Source organism: Zootoca vivipara, chromosome Z2, assembly GCF_965207765.1.
Source record: "Zootoca vivipara chromosome Z2, rZooViv2.hap1.1, whole genome shotgun sequence".
Classification (NCBI taxonomy): Eukaryota; Metazoa; Chordata; class Lepidosauria; order Squamata; family Lacertidae; genus Zootoca; species Zootoca vivipara.
The window spans coordinates 42,286,260-42,305,830 of record NC_142585.1 but is presented as its reverse complement, the minus strand read 5'-3'; the positions used below and the strand labels follow the sequence as shown (position 1 = coordinate 42,305,830).

At 44.9% G+C, this 19,571-nt stretch overlaps 1 protein-coding gene across 1 annotated transcript; it reads right to left on the bottom strand.

The window, feature by feature from the left end:
* Nucleotides 1–8,574: 8,574 nt before the first annotated feature.
* ATP6V1G1 (ATPase H+ transporting V1 subunit G1) lies at nucleotides 8,575–18,910 on the bottom strand. Its single transcript, XM_088665013.1, has 3 exons — nucleotides 18,713–18,910; nucleotides 10,737–10,837; nucleotides 8,575–9,321 (listed from the first exon to the last, which is right to left on the bottom strand). The coding sequence occupies exons 1-3, from the start codon at nucleotides 18,792–18,794 to the stop codon at nucleotides 9,148–9,150; spliced, it is 357 nt and encodes a 118-aa protein (XP_088521139.1). The 5' UTR covers nucleotides 18,795–18,910; the 3' UTR covers nucleotides 8,575–9,147.
* Nucleotides 18,911–19,571: the final 661 nt, after the last annotated feature.

The window sequence follows — 19,571 nt, the reverse complement described above, 5'->3', positions numbered from 1 at the left end:
GAGTGGTAGGGCAGAAGGCAAGGAATTCAAAGGGCATCCACACCCTTTCCCAGGATATCCCACACCTTTCCCCCTCCACAATCACTCTGCCAAGAAAACAAACACTCAGCATTATTTCACCACAGAGTATGCTCAGCCCTCAATGGATTGTTTTAGGTTCCCAAAACTCTTTGTGGGTCCCGCCCCCCCCACTAAATATTGTTGGTACTTAGTCTGATTCCTGATGCATGTACAATGCCCCTTCTGGCTACACAATTATTGACACTTGGAGAATGCATTTATGTTAGCAGGGGTGGTGAACCGATGGTCCCCCAGGTGTTTCTAGACTACATATCCCATCACCCCTGATTATCAGTGATGCTGGCTGAGGCTGATGGTGGCTGAAGTCCAATAACAAAAAGGCTACTGGTTCTCCAATCCCTGGGATAGAGGGTGCAAACAGGTCTGTGCACAGCTCCCTCCATCTGCTGTGTAGCCCTAATCAGGGGGTCAATGAGTTGATTGAGTCAACCAAGTTGCTGCTGAACTGGTTCTGAATTAATTTTGGGAAGGAGCTAATGTTTAATTACATATGGCTGGGAGGGGTGGGGAGGAGAAATTTGATCTCTTTCTGCCTCGCCACTCTTGACCAAGAGCAGGGGTGGGGTGGGGGGGTCACTTCTTCAGGGTGCTCCATCACAAGCAGGTTCTCTGAGAAGCCGCTTTCAAAGGAAAATCCTGTGGAAAGCAGGGGCGGCACCTCCTTTGAAGAGAGGCACAGCCCCTGCATGGTGTTCTTTTGCAAACTCCTCCTCTGGATGGAAGCCTCTTGCAAAGGAGCACCCTGCACCACGCAGGATTGAAGCCTCCACTGATGGATCTTGTGGTGCTGCTGCTTCAGAAACAGGTCTCAGGCAGGAAGGAGTGGCAGGTAGCAGGGACCTACCTTTCCCCAGAAACACACAGCCCATGGTCAGGGTAGGGTTATTGTGTGGGGTTTCCCACCCAGTCCTTGCCTATCCTCCCTGTCTGGTATCCCATAGCCTGATGACCATGGAAGCCATCCAACCCAACCTGTAGCTATCCATGGCTGCACCGAAGTCAACCAAATATGGCTGATCTGGGCCATGCATCAGCCAAATCTCTTGCACAGCCCTAGGTGCAATCCATAGTCTGTACTCCTTCACTTGCGAGGCTCGTTATGCATTGCAAACCAGAAACACAAGACCCCGCTTGTACAAAAAATGAAGAAAGAATATGCGCTACATACCCTTGGTTCTCAAGGCCCTTTGGTTCCATGAATTCATCCCCAGTGTCCCCTACCCTATAAAGAGCATTATTCATAATAGCGGTGTCACTAAGGAAGATAATATCACAATGACATTCAAAGCAGCAAGCTTTTATTCATTAAAAATCCAGTTAAAACTATCCAGTTTAATTAACTCAACCAAACTGATGAACTTGATCCAGTCTTACCAGCTTTTCAAAGCCTGGTACTGTAGTCATTTACACCTCCAGTACACACACACACAAACACAGCCTCCTTGGCCCTAGGGAATCCCACCTCCTACCTCCACTTTGGGAACCGCTGCTCTATACTATTAAATTCATTTTCCCCTGCTTTTTGTATATGGCTTGGAGCTAGCCCACTATGATTGCATCAGTGGCATGTTGCACAATACACCCGACAGAAACAGAAACAAGAAAAACTTGGGAATTTTTGCTCATCTCTCCTGTAAGCATCCACCCAACCATTACTCAACCACTTGCTGGGAATTATGAATGAGAAGAGGGTGCCCATTACAGGTGGACTAGCTTTCCATCCTCAGAGGGCCCTTAGGGCAGGAAGTGCACTTCCTTCTCCTTCATCACTAAAATAATCTAGGTCTCTTGTGCAGTAGTCAGTTTCTTCATGTGCTGCAGTAAAAAAACAAAGAACAACCTACGGAAAATGTGTGTGTGTGTGTGTGTGTGTGTGAGAGAGAGAGAGAGAGAGAGAGAGAGCTTACATTGCCTCCTTCTACTGCTGTGCAGAGCTCCGTCATAAAGATCTGGTGCCTATTCCAACCAGGAAGGAGCGTCAAAGATGAAAATGCTGCAAGGTTTCTGTAGAATTGCAGGATTGTTTAGATTGGGAGGAAGCAGGCAAAAATATGGAAAGTCTTGCTGAATGCCGACCATAATATTTTTCTCAGCTCAGACCAGCAAGCAAGCTTAGTGACTGCAAAGGAATGCAGTCATGTGTTTCTCAAATCCTGTGGCTTGGCTTCCAAAGGGGCCCTCTTGATAGTTCCACCACCTTCGGGCATTAAGGGGGTGGCAGCCTGGGAAAAGGCATTCTTTGTGGCAGCCCCTAAGCTGTGGCATTCTTTCCCCATACAGGTGCATCTGGCACTTTCATTATGTAGTTCTTGCTTCTTTATCTTTCGTTATTTTAGTTACAGGTAGGTAGCCGTGTTGGTCTGAGTCGAAGCAAAATAAAAAAAAATCCTTCAGTAGCACCTTAAAGACCAACTAAGTTTTTATTTTGGTATGAGCTTTCGTGTGCATGCACACGAATGCTCATACCAAAATAAAAACTTAGTTGGTCTTTAAGGTGCTACTGAAGGAATTTTTTTATTTTGTTTCTTTATTTTGACACTTGGGTAGAGATTGGGGGAATGGTTCAGTTTGGGTCAAATTTAAAGGCAATTCTTCCTAATTCATATTTCTCCAAACAACACAAACTGGAACACAAGAAAAGCCCTGCAGGATCAGGCCAAAGGCCCACCTAGTCCAGCATCCACTTCTCACACTGGCCCCTCCCCACTCACCCACACTTTGTAGCCTAAAGTGGTATAGAACAGGGGTCCCCAAACTTAGGTCGCCGAGGGCCGGTGCCGCCAGTGTTGTTTGCGCTGTGGGCCGGAGAGTGCGGGAGAGTGCACCCATACGTGCGCGCGCACACAATTTCCGGTGCACTTCCGGGTCGCTGGAACACCAGAAATAGCTTGTGCGCATGCGCATGGGTCTCCTCCAGCATGGAAGTGCACCAGAAATGATGCTTGCGCATGCGCACAAACTATTTCTGACACTCCGGCAACCTAGAAGTGGGCAGCCGCACCGCGCCGTCAAGAGCAGCTGGTGGCAGCGGGCAGTGGGGGTCGCCGTCAAGAGCAGCTGGTGGCAGCGGGCAGTGGGGGTCGCCGTGGGCCACATAAAAGAGCCTCGTGGGCCGCATCTGGCCCCCGGGCCTTAGTTTGGGGGAGCCTGGTATAGAAGATACAGATTAGGGCCCTCAATCTCTCTTGGTTGGAAGGGCAGGGTTCCTCTGAGTGGGTCCTTAAATGGCAAGGAGAGCTGCTATCTTGTAATTAATTGTGGCAATTAATCTGTAATTAATTTATGTCAACACGATGCCTCTGACCATTTCAGCTTTTTCTTTACAACCTGCTTGGAAGCAACCATTGTAAACCTACAAGCATCTGGCAAAGTTCTGCAGCACTTGTTTATCTGCCTGTGTCCAAGTTTTTTGCTGTTCTGTTTTCAATTAATGTGGATAAGCTGTGCTGACTTGGTGCCCTTCTGCAGATTTTTCTTATTATTGTCTCAAGGCTGAACATAGAAGAAAAATCCATGGCTTCCTTAACAGGAGACACATCTCGGCTTCAAATGGTGAGACACATCCTCACCTTTTCTTCTACTGGATCTTTTTCAGGGCCTCCTGTCGCCTCTTGCTAAGCAATCTTAAATCCTCTATGAATGGCTGCATATGAAATCTGCACAGTGGAACCTCGGTTTATGAACACCTCGGTTTATGAATTTTCGGTTACGAACGCCGCGGACCCATCTGGAATGGATTAATCCACTTTCCATTACTTTCAATGGGAAAGTTCGCTTCAGTTTATGAACGCTTCAGTTTATGAACAGACTTCTGGAACCAATTGTGTTCATAAACAGAGGTACCACTGTAGTGTTATTTTTAGTTCCCTCTCCTCTGTGGCTTCCTGGGCTTTAACAGCACACAAACCCCCAAAACATAGTGGAAGGCCAAGGCCCTTTTCAGCCTGAGAGCCACATTCCTTTCTGGGCAAACCAATTGAGGTCCACATATCAGTGGTGGATAGGACCAGAGGGAAAAATGGATGGAGCAATGAATGTAATTTTTATCTTTGTGCCTTAGCATAGTTTGTACACACACTCTCACAGAACTTTATAGCCTCCCTCTTGGTAAGCAAGAGGCAATATTGAGCCAGATGGACCAATTGTCTGACTTGCTATATGGCAGCTAAGTGAAATCCCACACAACTCCAGCCAGCTTTACAATGTCTCTCCATTCCTTTGAAAGCCTCATTTGGCTTGTTTTTCATTAATCACAGCTTGTCACCAACACACTCTGGTTGGTCTTAGGGGTGCCACCTTGGGGGTGGGTGCTGAGCTCTTTGGACCCCTGAATAATATTTCAGGGAGGGGAGGCCGAGCATTGAGATGTGGCTTCTGTGGCCAGTTTCTTCTGCTTCTCCTGCTGCTGCAGTGGAAAGAGGCCCTGGCTCTTCCTGATGTCGCACTGAGCATTGTGCGCATGACATGGCACATGGCGCATGTAATGCTCAGGACACTCAGCACACAGGACACCATGCACACTATGTTCTACACAACACCAGAAGGACCCAGGGCCCACTTAAGAGATTATATTGTAATAAGCAGTACAGAAGTTATTAAAATGAATCAGTGGTAAAGGTTATAAGTATTTTTAAAAATGCAAAGTGATTAACAAATTACTTTGAGCCACCACACACAAAAGACGGCAGGTGGCATTGCATTATTTTTTACAGCATAAGGTCAAACTGGGATATGCTTTTATTACCAGCTGATGACTCCATCACTGCCCAATCAGCAATGTCAACTCCATATACAGATGAACAAATATATATGAAAGTTTTGGAGCCATAATAGAAAGCTGACTCCAGCAACAGAATAGGGAAGTCACTAAGGAACAGGACAAGCCAGCATATTAAATGCCATTCATAAAATCTCATGTGGCACCATTCTCTTTCTGTCCCATACACACACAGAAATACACAGACACACACAGTGGTACCTCTACTTACGAATAACTCTACTTACAAATGTTTCTACAGTGGAACCTCGGTTTATGAACACCTCGGTTTATGAATTTTCGGTTTATGAACACCGCGGACCCATCTGGAACGGATTAATTCATTTTCCATTACTTTCAATGGGAAAGTTTGCTTCAGTTTATGAACGCTTCAGTTTATGAACAAACTTCCGGAACCAATTACACCCATGCTTCAGTTTATGAACGCTTCAGTTTAAGTACTCCGCAGACCCGTCTGGAACGGATTAATCCACTTTCCATTACTTTCAATGGGAAAGTTTGCTTCAGTTTATGAACGCGTACTCCGCGGACCGTCTGGAACGGATTAATTCACTTTCCATTACTTTCAATGGGAAAGTTCGCTTCAGTTTATGAACGCTTCAGTTTATGAACAGACTTCCGGAACCAATTGTGTTCATAAACCGAGGTACCACTGTACTTACGAATGGAGCTCCGTCCGCCATCTTGGATGCGATTTAGATAGGATTTTTTTCTACTTATGAATTTTTAGATAGGGTTGCTTCGACTTAACGATTTTTTTTCTCCCTATGCATTCCTATGGGATTCAACTTACAATTTTTTCCGACTTACAAATGTGCGTTCGGAACGCATTAAATTCGTAAGTAGAGGTACCACTGTATATGAATGGGGCATTCCATGCAGAGTTCTGGTCAACTGCAGCAGCAGCAGAAACCCCTTTTCCCCAGCTGCCACTCCTACTATGTATTTTGCTTACACAATCCACAGGTGGGGCAAAGGCCACGATTTTAGATGGCATTAAAAGGGGATTAGACAAGTTTCTGGGAAATACTGTAATGGCTACTGGTGATGTCTGTATACCAGCTGCACAGAACCTTTGATGCACCAGAGGCTGCTGAAATACAACACACATCAGCCTAGCCAGCAGAGCCAAGGATGATGGTTGTAGTTCAGCAACAACTCAATGAGGATGAGGCAGCATGCTTCTGAATATTAGTCACTAGGTAACAACAGTAAGAGCCCCCTCTAGGAAGCTTTTTTGCTGATGGGAGCTGGGGATGGACAGAACAAGATGTTAAGACACACCTTCAGTCTGATGCAAGGCTCTCCTGTGTTCTAACATGCATGTGATGTTTGAATGACACAGAACATTTTGTGTACTGGCATCTGCCCAAATGCAAAATATAAGAGACAAGAGCCTACGATGTTATTTATGCAACTCCTGTCTGACTCTTCAGCTGACACCATATGGCTCAGCAAAACAGAAACTGTTTCACTGCACAGTGACATGGTGAATGCAGTGATGATAACTCCTGGTTGCTTCTACAAAACCTCTGCAGAGCTTCTCCTCCCACCCCACCCAACCAGACTTCTGGCACATTGAAATGACTCGAGACCAAATACTAAGTCTATCCTCGTATGCAGTCATCTGCTTGGTGCTAGGATAGAGAGTAGGCCAGGCATCCCCAAACTTTGGCCCTCCAGATGTTTTGGACTACAATTCCCATCATCCCTGACCACTGGTCCTGTTAGCTAGGGATCATGGGAGTTGTAGGCCAAAACATCTGGAGGGCCGCAGTTTGGGGATGCCTGGAGTAGGCCTTCTTTGGTCATTTTCTGTTTCTTTTTGCAACAGGCAGAAGCAGCACTTTAGGAACACAGGAAGCTTCCTTACACCAAATCTATTGGTGCATCTATCTTAGTAGCCAGGTGACTGGCAGCAGCTCTCCAGGGTCTGAGACAGGGACAGCTTCCCAGACCTACCTGGAAATGCCAGGGATTGAACATGAGACTTCTTGCATGCAAAGCAGATGCTTTGTCAATTATGGCTGGGCAATATCAGCTTTTCAACATTGTGGTCTGGCAATATATACCGTGATGTTGAAGAAATAAGTTGCACCGACCTCAGCCCATGAGGTGCCGGGCGAAACTGCTGCAGCTCTCACTGTGGGAGTTGGGGTGGTTTCACCCCAGCCCTTCGCGGGCTGAGGTCAGTGCAACTTATTTTTTCAACATCACGGTGTATTGCCAGACCGCAATGTTGAAAAGCAGCTTGTTTGCACGGCTCAGCAGGGGTGCAGGAGGGCTCCCAATCTCCAGCTGAGCCAGCCCTGGTGCTGCCACCTCTGGGGAATCCTTTAACTCAGGGGTCAGCAAACTAAGGCCCAGCCCATGGGCCCCCACCGCCCGCTCGGTTGGTTCCCATGCGCCGCACTAAACCGCCATGGAGCAGAGCGGGAACCACCTTCTGCAACATTGGCCAGCTTCCCATTGGCTGCAGGAAGCTCCTGCAGCCAATGGGAAGCTACGCACGCCTCCTCCGCACCAGAAATAGCATTTGCGCATGCGTGCCTGTGCACTCCAGCCAACCGCGGTCTACTCCTGATACCGGTCCTGGGCGGTACATTGATATATTGCCCAGGCCTTCTGTCAATGAGTTATGACCCTTTGTACCAAAGGAGGTTCCCTTCCCCTACAATTCACAGAACTCAGATGAGGTGCAGCAGTGGCTCTTCAGATACTGTGAGACTCCAATCTGAATATGTTACAGTCAGCACAGCCATTGATCAAGGAGAACTGCAGGTTCCACCACTGCCAGCATGAGAGCTCTAAGTGTAAAAGCATTCGTTAAATCATGTGTTATATGTCACAGCTCTCCTTCCCCAACTCACCAAGGGTCTGAAAGTCTAATGGTTTTACTCAAACTGGCTGGATTTCAGTGGGATATGACATGAACTGGCTAGGCCATGTTTTAATATGATAATTAAGTTTTCATCCATGGGATAAAATCAGCTCTTCAGGGCTTTCTATGCACCCCTTGAAAATCACCTAAGGCTGAGCTCCTTCTTAAGCCACCCCACCTCACTGGTCTCAATGCGTAACCTCGATTGCTTTTGCTGCGCAGGAATGTGACCCTGAACTGTGACGATGCCTCCTGCTTGCTAGATGAATTATGGAGATTTTGCACACCTTGGATTGTGCATGGACCAGATATGAGTAGAGCAATTGATGTGGCTTAGCAGATACATAAGACAAGAGTCACATCAACTGCTTTGTTCACATATGGTTCTTGTGGCAGCCACCGGCCTACAGACCTGGGAAGGTGACTTACAAGAGAATACTGCCATTGGAATGACAAAAGCATCCACCTATTCAGTTAATCAGCATCCTATGCTGGGTGTGGGGACGGGTAAGAGAAGATGAGAGAAGAGTAATCATTTTAGTGGCACCTACCGGTATCCTTTGGAATTCCTTCCCATTGCAAATCGGAGATCCATCGCCTTTATTCTTATTCTTATTGGCACCTACAGTATGTATTTCTTTTACACAAAGCTCTTTATCCCAGTATGTATCTCCACGGAAACTGAAAATGCGTCTACATATGGAATTGCTCGTTTGTGTATACAGAATTGGTTTTGACTGTTTCTGTTTCTTTTTTACTGTGGCATTGCTTTATTACATTTTATGGGAAGCAATTCATAAATTGAATGAAATGAACTACACATTTTAATCCAATCCCAGATTAAGTACGACTTTTACTTTTCTTCAAACATTTGTAAGGGCAGGATTCTAGTTCAAGTTAAACAGGAAGATATACAGAGTATAGCTGTTCAAACAGAATCTACTTCAAGAAAACACACCTTCACAAGTCATTGGACTAGTCTGTACGGTAAGACTCACAACTCTTTATGAACAAAACTCCCTCCCTCTGCTGGTGTGAGCTTCTCATTGGCCATAGCACCAGGCTCACACATTTCCAGTTTTAAGAGGTATACAGAAGATAGCATAGGAGATCTCATCCTTCCTAACTTTCAAATACTTCATGGGGACGGAATGCGCAATACTTATCACAAGTCTTACAATATTACCCTTCCATCATAATGCACTTTTGAGACATGTTAACTAGTATATATGTACCTTTGGATGAGCTCCAAAAATGCTACAAAAAGTTGTCAAGAGGTTTCAGAAAGGAGAGGCGAAAAGATTATCTACAACTCTTCGAAATAAGTTAAGATCTGTTACAAAAGGAGGGGCACAGCTAGAGTCGGTATTGCTTAATGCTTCCTGAATGCCAAAACATGTTCCCCGCCCTATCCATTGATGCGGTAGTTCAAATGGATTTCTGGCTTGATGTCACAGACTAAGTTGAGCAGGCTAGTCAGCACTTCCTCCCTGTTCTTCTGGAAGTTGTTCTGGAGAATGATCATCTTTTCCTGAGTCTCCTTTTCCACCTCAGTGGTGGAACTGCCATGGGAACCAAGAGCCTGAAGCAACAAGGAGGAAAAAGTTTATTCAACAAGCTGTAATGCCGAGAAGTACATTTTATACCAGAAGGAATTTCATGTCTTTTCTAGGATTCTTCAGTGCCTTGATGCAGCACAATCCTATGCATATCTCGAGATAAGCCCTACTGATCTCAGTAGCTTTACATATGTGGCTCTCCAGGCAAGCGTGGGGGCTTTCAGTCCTCCAGATGCTGCTGAATTGCAACTCCTTTCAACCACAGCAAGCATGGCCAGAGGGCCAAAGTTCAGAAAGTCCCAGGTTCAGTCCCTGAATTCCCAAGGTAGGTATGGCAGAGACTCCCTGTTTGAAACCCTAGGGAGTCACTGCCAGTCAGTATAGACAAGTCTGGGCCAGAGGGACTGGTGGTCTGGCTTCAAAGGACACCTGAAACATGCTCTCCCTGTAATACTGTGATACCTTCGGTTGCAGACAGGATCTGTTCCAGAGGTCCGGCCGGATCCTGAGGTTTTCGCAACCAGAGAGACGCTTCTGTGCACACACGTGCGGCGGTAGAGCGCTTCTATGCATGTGTGTGCGGCAAAAACCCAGAAACATACTTCCGGGTTTGCCGCTTAGGTATCCTGAAGTTTATGTACATAAGCAGAGGTATGACTGTACACTGAAAGGAGAGGTGCTACCCAAAATACCAAAAAATAATACAAAACATAATAGTTGTAATTTTAAACATGTTGGGACAAATGACTGGAAAATCCATATTCTGAGCAAGTACTGTACTGAACTTCCACTGCTGCTGGCAGCATTTAAAAAATAATGCTGCAAGAGAATGGTGAGAGAAAGTGACCAAGCATAAGTCCTTTTTACTATTAATCAGTTGCAAAGAGGGACTCGCGACTAGGACATGTTTTCAAGCTTGCAGCAACCACAATTCTCCTTTTATGTTAAACTATTAAGTTACAAGGAACATGCCCTCATTTCCATCTAGAAGCCCTAACTTTTAAAAAAACAAAAATTGAGAAACGTGGATAAATACTCTATGTATATGCGTGTGAGTGCATGCCAGTTTAGCTTATGGGCACAAAATTGGGCAGGATGGAGAAATGAGATTCAAATTCCACTGCTTTAAGATATAGCAATGGCCATTGACTTTAGAAAGAAGTTACGCCATATGCACTGAGTGAAGAGTGGTCTAGATTGTAGGGATGATGACCCTGTGACCTTCAGATGCTGCTGGATTACAACTCATCATCAGCCAGGGAGATGAAGTCCTAACAACATCTGCAGGGCCACAGGGTCTTAATCTCCGCACCAATAACTGCTGTTAAGTCAGTTATATCCCAGACTTCCAAGAATCACCACAGGGGCAAGTAGCAAATCTGGGGAGAGAAGAGCAGAGTGAAAAGAAAATCTTAGCTAGTATGGAAATCTAACCAACCGCTGCTTCCTTGGCTTTGAAATCCTTCTCCCTCTGCAGGCGATATTGCTCAATTTCAGCTTGAGCTTCTTCTTTCGCTTGTTTCAACCTCCGGTTCTTTCCTTTTTATGGGGGAAGGGGGAGAAAAAAGAGACAAGCAGGAGTGCTCAGATATCAGAGCAGTTAAGAACTGTAAACTGATTCAACTAAGTTGCTCTGTTGTTTTCAGATTTTAGCAGGGGGTGCAACCACCTATTAAAGAAGTCAAGGGCTATTTATTATTTACTTATTGCACCTCTAACCCACCTTTTCTCCAGAAAGCTCAAGGTGGCCTGCATGGTTGTCCTCCTCCTCATTTTATGCTTGCAACAACTCTGCAAGGTGGGTTAGGCTGGCAGGCAATGACAGGCCTGTGACAAGTCTGTCCAGTGGTTGATTGGGGTTTGAACTCTGGTTCCCCAGATCCAGCACATTCTAACCACCACACCATACCAGTTCTCAGCCATGACTTAGTTGCAGACAAAAGGAAAGTACTTATTTGAATGCTGTTGAGCTGTGCTGTGACGTCAATTCAGACACACTTATAGCCCCAAAAGGTCGATTCACCCTGACATAACGTGTGTGTATGTCTCTTGCTACAGTTATGTACATTGTGTGTGCAATCTTTAGAGTGCCACAGGTAGCCTTGATAACCTAAAGCATGCATTCATGGGTAAAGAATATAGGGCAGTCACATTACAGGGCAGTGATGATATTCACTGTGTACAAACCAGGAAGATAACTTCAGTATAATCTACATAGGATTACCTTTGAAGACAGTTTGGAAACTGCAATTGGTCAAGAATGCAGCTGCTAGGATGTTAACGAGAGACAGTATCTTGGAACACTGATATACCATCTGATATAACATCAATCAATCCAAAGTGCTGGTTTTGAGCTTGCGTGATCCAGAAAATAATTTTCAGTAGTGGTGTCCCACCCCTGGAGCTCTTTGCCTAGGGAAGCTTGTTTGGCAGTCCCATCTCTTGTATTTTGGACACCATGCAAAGACTTTTTTTCAATTCATTCAAGCTTTTCATGAAGCTTAGTTTACCAAATAGCATTAAACTGTATTACAGACTCACAGAACGAATCACACAATTGTAGAGTTGGAAGGACCCCCAAGGGTCATGTAGTCCAACCCCCTGCAATGCACAACAGGAGGAGGAGGAAAGGGAATTCTATGCAGACTGCCAAACAAGTAGGGTGCTAGATGTGAGTTTCCCAAGGAAAGGCCTTGGGCTTCACACCTCAGCCCCACTCTACCTCTGCAACTTTGGGGCAACCAGGGTTGAGTGCTGGGTCCCCCCACTCTGGAAGGAACTGGCCCCAAACACCAGTGGTTTTTTAAGGGGTGGCAGAAGGGGAGATCTGCACCATACACACACACACAGGGTCTAGAAAGATCCACCATGAAGTTGTCTTGTACAGTTGTTAATTTCTCCTCCCTCATAAGCCCTAGAACATATTTAGGGTGCATGCATGGAGAGGAAGTTCCAATGCACAGCCAAAAGTGTTTGTGCTAGCAGAACTGTTTAGCTGGATATTTCTTCACACCTTTGTACATTTGGTTTGTTGCGTTGAATATTTTGTCCCCTCCTAGAAAGGCACAATACAGATACACAAAATATATACCATAGCTGTACTGGCAATGCACGTCAAGAAACTTGGAACATGACACTTGTAGGCCAACCCCATGATGTGTGAACCCAACTCAGTTTTTGAACATTTGGGGCTGACTGGAAGCGACATCTTTAATCAAGGCTTGGGATTTGTCACAGTTTCCAACATGCGGATTAACCAGACACTTGCTTGTTACATTGTCTTTCGGGCACATGGCATGGTTCCGTTGGTCTTATGAGGCAGCAAGTTCCTTCCTCCAAGCAGTCATGTTGGGAAAGATTCCAGGTATTTCCACACACAAAAATAATATAAAAAAAAGAAGGTGGATTAATTCAAATAAAGGAATTTTAGTTGAGCAGAAGGCTCCTGGTTCCCAATAGACAAGAGACTACAGCATATTAAATTTCTAGTCCATGTCCCTAAATGCATGCCAAGCTTTTGTTCAATCATTTCAGGATTACACAGCATGTGACTTTGCAGACCATCTGTGCACCACAAACAACTGGCAGTATGCAGGCTAAAATTTGTTTGCACTGAGTAAACTAGCCTATGCAGAAGATTGCCCAATGTATCCAAAAGTGGAAGCTGCGTTTGGAGCCCCAGCCCAAACTTGATAGCCTTTTCTTCCTGACTTTATTGTCGCTTCACTCCTGTGCTACTATTCTACTAAGATTAGTCAAATTTTCTGCAGGGACCCTAAAAAAGCATACATACACTATGTTCCCCTGTGGCATACCAGTTCTACCTGCAGTGTTTGGGCTCCTTCGGTAAACAGATCCTCAACTCTGGCCTCCTGGACTGTAAAATAGGGTTGCCCTACATCCAGAATTTCATGAACAAATCCAAAACAATGCAGTCAGAAGCAGTGTCCAGGCAGAAATTGCTAAAAATGTCCAGGAAAATTCAGACATATGGCAACCCATTGCAACCTTTGGGGGCTATTTTCATATTTTAGCAGGAGATGCAACCACCTATTATAGAAGTCAAGGGCTATTATTATTTACTTACTGCACCTCTAATCCACCTTTTCTCCAGACAGCTCAATGTGGCCTCCTCCTCATTTGCCCAAAAAACTGCCTGGATTTTCACGGTTTGAAATATGGCAACCCTGTGTAGGAAACCACAAGCCAGGCATCTCCAAAATGCATACCACCACACCTCTTCTACTGAAAAGACTCAGCCTTTCTAAATGTTTCTTGTATTTGTAGCCCATTTTCTCTCTTACAAACATACACCCTTCATTAACCCCAATCCACCCTTTTCCTTCCCCACAGGACCCACCACAACCTACCTAAAACACCAGCACTTTTTCAAACACAGATGTCTTTGCATCTTAACCCCACCTTCACCCCACCAGCAAACCCAATATTTTCCTGCATTTTAAAAAATAAACTCATTTCTCTCTCTCCATCTCTCAGAGCCTAGCTATTGCACCAAGCGTCACCCCTGCTACAACCTCTGCAACCCAGTCTGTTAGTCACAACCCACAACCAAGGTCTGCTCCAATGTGGCTTATTACTCCTGTATTACTCCTGGAAGCTGAGCTCTATGGTCAAATCTCTTTGCAAAATGTAGTAACCTCTTGGCAATATGAGGGCCTTTCATAAGGTTTGTTACTGGACAAGGTGGTAATTTAACACTCCCAGAGTCCCCAAAGCCTTTTTTTTTTTAAAGAAATATTCATTGCTACGGCTAGGCTGAGCAATGTATGAAGAATCACAATACAGTATAACAATATACTGTATCACAACATCTAAAATAAGGATGAAATTATGTAGCAAAGAGATAACCCTTTTTTTTTAAAAAAAAACACCCTTCCTTTCAAATATGGAAGGAAACTAGGGGGAACCAACAAAACCAGAAAACAAAAACACCCCCCCCCCCATTTTCATTGTTAGGGGTGAGTGGGACGGAAGAAAAGTAAAGAGGGAAAAGGCACATAAGGAAGCATAGGGCTGGAGGGGACAAATGTGTAAAAAAGCAAAGGGGTGAGGGAAGCATTGGGAAGAGTTCATGAGTGAGGAGGAGGAAATGGGGGACATAATGAGGCAGGGGGAACACAGACACGAGAGACACACAGAAACATGGACACAGAGAAGGGGAGAAGGAAAGTCTTATTTATTTTTAACTCCCAGGTAAATTACCCAAGTCCACACACACTAAGTTGTGATCTCGCATAAGGTTTACCTAGCTTTGAGAAGGCAGTGCCACAGCTCTGGCAGCATCCCAGAGCCCTTGCACCTCCCTCCAAAAGCCAGACAAAATGGATGAACTTCAGTAATCTTTCATAAAATGGTGCCTGTACGAGGTTGCGCCCCAAGTGGATTTTCTCAATTGTGCACTAACTCAGCTCAGCGCCTGTGCAGAAAAACTGCTAGCCGCTATCTGGCTCTGGGAAAGAAGCTCCAGGGTCCTAGAGCCCTTCCCGCCTTCCCAAAGCTGGACAAGCACTTAGCTGCCTTTAAGAAGAAGGAAGGCAGGCTCTGGGAGTATGCCAAAGTTGGGTAAGCAGCCCTCCACCTTGCTGGAGTCTACATGCCACCCTGACAAAACCACTGACATACATATACTTGCAGCAAAATAGTGGAGCCATGGTTCATAAGTGATGATACCGCCACCTGCTTCTGTTCTTGTAGCACTCGCTAGGAGATGGGTGATAAGGCAGAGGCAAAGGGATATGCACAAGAAAAACCCACCACTAATGTTGGTTTTGCTGCATTTGCAGCACCAAAGTGACCTCTCCAGGGTGCAAGTCTAGGCAGTGTGTATGGAGGTACTGCACTGCTCAGACAAGTAGACACCCTTCTAGATCTCACTGACGTGGTCCAAAGGAAAGCAGAGCAAAACATTTGGCACCAGTGTGGCTGCCAGAAGGAGGTTTACATGGCGCCACCCAACAGTCTTAGAGATTCCACTCTGGACTTGTGTAGGGTATACTCCTTAGTCTTTTCTTCTCTTGAATATATGAATTGTTCCATCTTCACAAACCCCCTCTACATGAGACAATTGTTGTTTAAAGTGAGATAAGGGGATGGCTCTCCTGAGGTAACAAAACAGAACCCCCAGAAGCCAACAGATGAAGGGCTAGTTCATTTCTCACAAGCAATCACTAGGAAAACAACAATTAAGCAAGGTGGTTCAATTGAATTGTACCTTTTTGTAGAATGAAGTATTTATGCAATTTTGGAGTACTATCACTAGAGGTGTAGTTAGGATTTTTGGATGACTGAAACATACCACTGTGTAAAACTCAGAATAGGAACAATGGACTAGAAACAGTGTTAACTCCCGGTTTAGGTGCCTCTGAATGGCATGTGATCATGCACGGTGTTGAACTTGGAAGTAACCCCAAAATGTTATAAAGACATCATGAAAAGGTGCAGAACGAGTTTATGTGCACTCCACCAAAATTGTGCGGTTCCATAATGGAACCTCCATGCAAAATAATGGTTGCCTGTCTACTGCAGTGTATCATGAGAGGTCCTGATACTTGAAAAGGCATGAAGATTGACAGACTGAAATGAGTATCCTACATAAGAAATGAAAAGGGCTGCAACTAGGGCTGGGCAATGCCTGGTTTTCAACATGACGATATGTCACCAGATCACAATGTCTGAAGAAAGGATGGATCTATGTACAAGCAATGATCAATGTATGTGTTTCTGGTTGATACGTGATCGCGCATACTGTGAAATACGGAAGTGATCCAAAAAGTCATTAAATGGGGACACTTTACAGGGGCTCCACTGACGCGCGGGGGTCCATAATGTAACCCCTGCACAAAAAGAGGACTGTCTGAAGAGGCAAACAGGGTAAGGTCCTGGCAACTGCTACTACTTTGAGGTCCAAAATTTACAAAAAATTTTTTTTACCTTAAATATATTGTTGCAACTGTTATTTTATAGTACAGGTAATTTTAAAATTAGCCCATTTTCTCAAATGTTAATGCTGTAGGAATAAGTAACAGAAATACCAAAGGTAAGGTGAGAGAATGTTCCCTAATAGACACGATGGAGACAGACACATATATGCACACAAACACACATACAGAAGGTAAGAAGTGAGGAAAGAGGCTTAAACAAGAGGGCCAAGGTTTATTTTTATGTTTTTAAAACTCAGAAGTAATTAACTGCAAATTATTTTTCGATGCTACTAGCAATAGCTTCCAAGCGAGCCCATTTGAGGGCAGCAGCCCCTCAAAAGGGAGGTCTGGGCAACATGGGGGAGGCAAGGTGGAAGGAGCTCTTGTGAGTGTTCCAGCAGGGCTTTGGTGGTTGCTACAGGCAGACCCCGCCAGCAGAGAGAGCCCAAAGTAAAAGGAAGGAAGCAGGAAAGGGGTTCCCAGCAAGAAGCCTGGAATCGGATTGGACCAGCGTATTCCTCAACCACCTACCAACCTGGCACCTGCACTTAAAACAAGCAGTTCATGGAGTCTATATTACTAAGGAAAGTTCCCAGGACTTTCTTTAGTGCCTGCTCTTGTGATCTGCTGTCCCCTGCAGGGAAGAGCAGAGGCAGCAGAGCAACAGGAGTGGCAAGAATCATGAGAGAAGTGATGACCAGATTCAGTTTTTCCCACATTGTGATTTTGTAATTAGCGCATGCACACATCGTGATTTGTGATATATGTTTCATAATTTTTATTATGAAACCATTACCACAATGGGGACTTCAAACAGATTCTGGGAGATCTGATCAAAAAAAGTATTTTGTAGAACCTCTGTTGCTCAAAATGACCAGAGCCAACTATACATAAGGAAGCTTCATCTTATGATCTCCTTCTAAGCCGCACTATTCTCATGTGTCCCAGCAACCTAAGCTACCTCTCAGCACAACAGAGAAGCAGTTACCTCACCTCACCCATCCTTCACATTCATCAAGTCCCAAGCCACCTCACAGATATGCTTTGGGCCTCACCTTGTCATTTCATCCTTGCACACTGCTGCATAAATACAAATGTTAGACCCCTTAAACATAGGATATTCATTGCTAACCCTTTCAACCTTCTCTCCAACCTTGAAACAATAAGTTCTTTTCTCTGCCACCGCAAGGTTTTCACTACTGGGCTTTCCATACAATCATTGTAAAGTTTCGGCCTCACCTCCATTGAGGGAGGGATGACAGTTCTTACTGACAGAAGAACCCAGATTCAATCCCTGCCATTTCAGATCCTCTGCCAAAAACTCTTTGAGAACTGCTTGCAGTCAGTGACACAATACTGACTTAGACCAATAACATTATAAAAACTTTCCTGCTCACCATAATTTACTTACTTACAGTACTAACTCTGGAAGAAGGCAAGCCTGTGCCTCAGCTCCATCACACCTCTGCCTGCCTGCCTTTTCATGCTGACCAAAGAGCATGGGTTTTCCCTCCTCCATGGCCAGCAATGAAATAAGCTAGTATTCTCTTAATAGGCTAGTAAAAAAAAAATACTGAAGGTTAGCAACTTATGAGCTTATCTACAAAATATCGGGGATAATAGTCTTTCCTTGCCATCCAGAACTGTTGTCAGGATAACAACAACTTTTATGCAACGTAACATAATGAGAATTAGGTAAACAAAAATTCCTGAAAAGTTTGAGTGAACTGAAAAGTGTCTTTGCATTGTGCCAAAAATATAGGTGGCACTGCCAGGCAAGCTTTGCTGAGCGGAGAGTTCCAAAGGTAGGACACCACAATTGAAGATTATTTTTTGGCTCACACAGTCAAAACCAGTACTTTGGATTGATAATCACGATAATTTGATTCAGTGTCAGCCATTTGTTCAGGGCTTTAGAATTGTTGTTTGATTCAATCCATGTTATCAGTTCCCAGGGAAAAAACACAAGCCAGTATATTTAAAAAAAACATTCATGTTTTAGTGGTTTTATCGTGCAACACCATAACATTTTTAATGAGATGGCAGTTTGCGAACATTATTATAAATAAATGCTAAATGGTTGCTGCACAGAGTTTCTTTAATTTTTAGTGGCCTTACACAGTTGTCTCGGCCTGCATTTTTAAATTCCTGTCCAAAAATAAATAAGAACGAATAAGAATAAACACAAACAAATAATTGAAGCAAATAAATAAAAATAACTCAATGAGAACAAATACAAATACATTAATAAATAAAAGTAACAAAATACGAATAAGTAAATAAAAACACATCATTTAAGAATGGATAAAGAAATATAAAATAAGAAAGAATAATTGAATAAATGAGAGCAAATGCAAAGAAAATTTAAAAACAAATACAAATAAATGAGTAAGTGAATAAATAAAAATGAATAAAACTGCATCCAGAGTACTAAGCCACCTCCGCCTCCTCCAGCCCCGGCCCGCCCACTCACTCTTCCGGGCCTCGGCCACCTTCTCGGCGGCCCTCTTTTCGGCCTGCAGCAGCTGTTGGATGCCCTGCGACTGGCTGGCCATGGCGGTGCGTCGGTCGGCTCGGCTAGCGGCGGTCGCGGCGCTCTCCGGCAGCTCCTGCCGGCTGCTCTACTGGTTCAGATCGGCTCTCTCCCTTCTCGATCAGGCTGCTGCCACCCCTCTCGCAACTCCCCTCAGGCAATGACCGGCACGGAGACCAGTCAGCGACGCGGGTCACCTGATGGGGAAGTCAGCGGAAGGGGCCGTGCCGAGATTTACTTCCTCAAAAAAACAACAACAACCAACAACAACCAAGGAGAGATTGGATAGTGTTGTTCATCCCTTTTCCGGTGCGCGTTGACGTCACATCCGGCGCGAGCTGGCTGCGACGCTCTAGCCGCCACGTCGTGGCGCCTGAAAGCGACATCATTTTTTATTTTTTCCCCCTTTACCCGCCCATTCGAACTGAGAATTAAAATTAACAGGAGAAGCTTCTTTGATGAAGAAGCCGCCGAACAAAGCCGGGTTTCAATTATCTCTGTGCTCTATGGTGTTCCTTCGTGTTAAGTCACGTGGCATGCTTCACATCATCTCACGCCTCACCCGCCTCGGGACTTCCCGCACCCCCCCCCGAAAGTCCTCACTGCGCACACTCGAGCTGTGTTCTTTTAAACTCCGCCTCCCGGCGTTGCGCGCAACGACCTGCCGTTCCCATGTCGCCGGCTTTGCCTCTCACTTGTGGGCGGTGCTTACTGCTGTTGCTCCTCCCTCTTTATTACACTATACCTCCACCACTCACGAAGAGTCGGACACGACTAAACGACTAAACAACAACAGCAA